Source organism: Boleophthalmus pectinirostris, unplaced genomic scaffold (assembly GCF_026225935.1).
Source record: "Boleophthalmus pectinirostris isolate CB_2022bp ecotype Guang Dong unplaced genomic scaffold, ASM2622593v1 HiC_scaffold_4, whole genome shotgun sequence".
Classification (NCBI taxonomy): domain Eukaryota; kingdom Metazoa; phylum Chordata; class Actinopteri; order Gobiiformes; family Gobiidae; genus Boleophthalmus; species Boleophthalmus pectinirostris.
In genome coordinates this window covers 42,898,216-42,903,215 of record NW_026571353.1, presented here as the reverse complement: position 1 = coordinate 42,903,215, position 5,000 = coordinate 42,898,216, and the positions used below count along the sequence as shown (strand labels likewise).

The window sequence follows — 5,000 nt, the reverse complement described above, 5'->3', positions numbered from 1 at the left end:
AGCTTCAGGACTTCAGGCAGAAACTTCATGAGCTCCTCGAAAACATCTCCTTTTTCTTCCACATTTCTCCTAAATTATCTTTTGGAGCTAAAACCAAACGCAGGTTCTAATCGAGGTTCTGAAACTTTATTTTTGAACACGCTCTGATCTACTCCACACGTGTGACCTTTAACCTGTGTGACCTTTGACCTGTTTGACCTCTCTCCACAGCTGGGGGCGGGCTCTCACCCCTCTGACCCCACCCCCCTGCCCACGTCGCCGCCCGACCTGATGGACGGCCACGCCCCCAACCCCGCCCTCCTGGAGCCCGAGATCCTCCGAGGTCACATCCCCGCGGGACACATCCCCAAACCCGTCGTCATCGCAGACTACGTCGCGTAAGTCTGAGCCCAGAAGAAGAAGAGGAGGTGGAGGAGATGAAGGAGGAGGAGGAGGTGGAGATGATGACTGGTGTTTGTGTTTGTAGGAAGTATCCGAGTATCCGTTCGGACGAGGAGCGGGAGAAGTACCGCGCCGTCTTTAACGATCAGTACGCCGAGTATCGGGAGCTCCACGCCGAGGTGCAGAGCGTCGTCCAGAGGTTCGACGAGATGGACGAGATGATGAGGAACCTGCAGAGCTCCAGACCCGGCAGCCAGATGGTGAGAAGAACCCACACCACAGCAGGTCGCGCGGAAGAGACCGGGACCTGGACCGGGACCTGGACCGGGACCTGGACCTGGACCGGGACCTGGACCGGGACCTGGACCGGGACCTGGACCGGGACCTGGACCGGGACCTGGACCGGGTCCCGCGGAGGAGACCGGGACCTGGACCACAACAACGTTCAGACAAAAAAAACGAAAAACTATCACAAAAATGTGTTAAAAATGTCCAAAAAACATAAAAATATTGATGAAAAATTATGTAAAAAAAAACCCCAAACTTATTTTTGTCTTTTGTGAGTCACAAATGTAAAATCTCCACATTTCCTTTTTTCAGGAGCAGGAGAGAATAAACAGCATCTTGGTGGAATATCAGCGCAAGAAAACAGTAAGTCTGTGTCTCTGTGTCTGTGTCTCTGTGTGTCTGTGTCTCTGTGTCTCTGTCTGTGTCTCTGTGTCTGTGTCTCTGTGTGTCTGTGTGTCTCTGTGTCTCTGTGTCTCTGTGTCTGTGTCTCTGTGTGTCTCTGTCTCTGTGTCTCTGTGTCTCTGTCTGTGTCTGTGTCTGTGTCTCTGTGTCTCTGTGTCTCTGTGTCTCTGTGTCTCTGTGTCTGTCTGTGTCTGTGTCTCTGTGTGTCTGTGTCTCTGTGTCTCTGTCTGTGTCTCTGTGTGTGTCTCTGTCTGTGTCTGTCTCGTGTCTGTCTGTGTCTCTGTGTCTGTGTCTCTGTCTCTGTGTCTCTGTCTCTGTGTCTGTGTCTCTGTGTCTGTGTCTGTGTCTCTGTGTCTGTGTCTCTGTGTCTCTGTGTGTCTGTGTCTCTGTGTCTGTGTCTCTGTGTCTGTGTCTCTGTGTCTCTGTGTCTTCGTGTCTTCGTGTCTCTGTGTCTGTGTGTGTCTGTGTCTCTGTGTGTCTGTGTCTCTGTGTCTGTGTCTCTGTGTGTGTCTGTCTGTGTCTCTGTGTGTCTGTGTCTGTGTCTCTGTGTCTGTGTCTCTGTGTCTCTGTGTCTCTGTGTCTTCGTGTCTCTGTGTGTCTGTGTCTCTGTGTGTCTGTGTCTGTGTCTCTGTGTCTCTGTGTCTGTGTCTCTGTGTCTCTGTGTCTCTGTGTCTCTGTGTCTCTGTGTGTCTGTGTCTCTGTGTGTCTCTGTGGATCTGGTCCTTCGGGTCATGACCTGAGGTGAGAGGAGGAACAGAGACTCAGCTCCTCTTCACCACAACGACCCGATACAGCGACCGCATCCCTGCCCACCTGGTTTAGCCCCAGGTCTTGGTTTAGTCCTGGTTTAGTCCTGGTTTAGTCCTGGTGTAGTCCTGGTTTAGTCCTGGTTTTAGTCCTGGTTTAGTCCTGGTTTTAGTCCTGGTTCAGTCCTGGTTTTAGTCCTGGTTCAGTCCTGGTTTTAGTCCTGGTTTAGTCCTTGTTTAGTCCTTGTTTAGTCCTGGTTTAGTCCTGGTTTAGTCCTGGTTTAGTCCTGGTTTAGTCCTGGTTTAGTCCTGGTTCAGTCCTGGTTTTAGTCCTGGTTTAGTCCTGGTCTGATGAAGCCAACAGGACGACATCATCTGCGAACAGTGTCAGGAGTAACAGATTACAAGTACCAGAGTAATCAGAGTACAAATGATGAGTAACTGTATTCAGTTACAGTTACTGTTTCAGTGAGTGGGAATTGGATTACAGTTACTTTGTTCAAATAAATGGATTAAACAGAGAACTAAACCAGGACTAAACCAGGACTAAACCAGGACTAAACCAGAACTAAACCAGGACTAAACCAGGTCTAAACCAGGTCTAAACCAGGTCTAAACCAGGACTAAACCAGGTCTAAACCAGGTCTAAACCAGGTCTAAACCAGGACTTAAACCAGGAACTAAACCAGGACTAAACCAGGTCTAAACCAGGCTAAAACCAGGACTAAACCAGGACTAAACCAGGACTACTAAACCAGGACTAAACCAGGACTAAACCAGGACTAAACCAGGTCTAAAACCAGGAGGACTAAACCAGGACTAAACCAGGCTAAACAGGACTCCAGGACTAAACCAGGACTAAAACCAGGACTAAACCAGGACTAAACCAGGACTAAACCAGGACTAAACCAGGACTAAACCAGGACTAAACCAGGACTAAACCAGGACTAAAACCAGGACTAAACCAGGACTAAAACCAGGACTAAACCAGGACTAAACCAGGAACTAAACCAGGACTAAACCAGGACTAAACCAGAACTAAACCAGGACTAAACCAGGACTAAAACCAGGACTAAAACCAGGACTAAACCAGGACTAAACCAGGACTAAACCAGGACTAAACCAGGACTAAAACCAGGACTAAACCAGGACTAAACCAGGACTAAACCAGGACTAAAACCAGGACTAAACCAGGACTAAACCAGGACTAAAACCAGGACTAAACCAGGTCTAAACCAGGACTCTAAACCAGGACTAAAACCAGGACTAAACCAGGACTAAACCAGGACTAAACCAGGACTAAACCCAGGACTAAACCAGGACTAAAACCAGGACTAAAACCAGGACTAAACCAGGACTAAACCAGGACTAAACCAGGACTAAAACCAGGAACTAAAACCCGGACTAAACCAGGTCTAAAACCAGGACTAAAACCAGGACTAAACCAGGACTAAACCAGGACTAAAACCAGGACTAAAACCAGGACTAAAACCAGGACTAAAACCAGGACTAAAACCAGGACTAAACCAGGACTAAACCAGGTCTAAAACCAGGACTAAACCAGGTCTAAACCAGGACTAAACCAGGAACTAAACCAGAACTAAACCAGGACTAAAACCAGGACTAAACCAGGACTAAAACCAGGACTAAACCAGGACTAAAACCAGGACTAAAACCAGGACTAAACCAGGACTTAACTAAAACCAGGACTAAACCAGGACTAAACCAGGGACTAAAACCAGGACTAAAACAGGACTAAACCAGGACTAAACCAGGACTAAACAGGACTAAAACCAGACTAAACTAAAAGACTAAACCAGGACTAAAACCAGGACTAAACCAGGACTAAACCAGGACTTAAACCAGGACTAAACCAGGACTCTAAACCAGGTCTAAACTAAACCAGGACTAAACCAGGACTACTAAACCAGGACTACTAAACCAGGACTAAAACCAGGACTAAACCAGGACTAAAACCAGGACTAAACCAGGACTAAACCAGGACTAAAACCAGGACTAAACCAGGACTAAACCAGGACTAAACCAGGACTAAAACCAGGACTAAACCAGGACTAAACCAGGACTAAAACCAGGACTAAAACCAGGACTAAAACCAGGACTAAACCAGGTCTAAAACCAGGACTAAACCAGGTCTAAAACCAGGACTAAACCAGAACTAAACCAGGACTAAAACCAGGACTAAACCAGGACTAAAACCAGGACTAAACCAGGTCTAAAACCAGGACTAAACCAGAACTAAACCAGGACTAAACCAGGACTAAACCAGGACTAAAACCAGGACTAAACCAGGACTAAAACCAGGACTAAAACCAGGACTAAACCAGGACTAAACCAGGACTAAACCAGGACTAAACCTAAACCAGGACTAAACCAGGACTAAACCAGGACTAAACCAGGACTAAACCAGGACTAAAACCAGGACTAAAAAACCAGACTAAACCAGGACTAAACCAGACTAAACCAGGACTAAACCTAAAAGGACTAAACCAGGACTAAACCAGGACTAAACCAGCAGGACTAAACCTAAACCAGACTAAACCAGGACTAAACCAGGACTAAACCAGGACTAAAAACTAAACCAGGACTAAAACCAGGACTAAACCAGGACTAAACCAGGACTAAAACCAGGACTAAACCAGGACTAAAACCAGGACTAAAACCAGGACTAAAACCAGGACTAAACCAGGACTAAAACCAGGACTAAACCAGGACTAAACCAGGACTAAACCAGGACTAAACCAGGACTAAACCAGGACTAAACCAGGACTAAAACCAGGACTAAACCAGGACTAAAACCAGGACTAAACCAGGACCAGGACTAAACCAGACTAAACCAGGACTAAACCAGGACTAAAACCTAAACAGGACTAAACCAGGACTAAAACCAGGACTAAACCAGGACTAAACCAGGACTAAACCAAGACTAAACCAGGACTAAAACCAGGACTAAACCAGGACTAAACCAGATCTAAACCACGTCTAAACCAAGACTAAACCAGGACTAAAACCAGGACTAAACCAGGACTAAACCAGATCTAAACCACGTCTAAACCACCTCTAAACCAAGACTAAACCAGGACTAAAACCAGGACTAAACCAGGTAAACCAGGTCTAAAACCAGGTCAGGTTTCCCACGTGGGCGTTGAAGTCCTCCAGGAGAAC

At 46.8% G+C, this 5,000-nt stretch overlaps 1 protein-coding gene across 1 annotated transcript in view; it reads left to right on the top strand.

The window, feature by feature from the left end:
- The window catches only part of LOC110168484 (MARVEL domain-containing protein 2-like), a 13,386-nt gene that overhangs the window by 6,612 nt on the left and 1,774 nt on the right, over window positions 1–5,000 (top strand). The window contains 3 exon segments of the mRNA XM_055161310.1: window positions 211–377; window positions 467–641; window positions 982–1,032. Coding sequence (XP_055017285.1) covers window positions 211–377; window positions 467–641; window positions 982–1,032 — 393 coding nt within the window.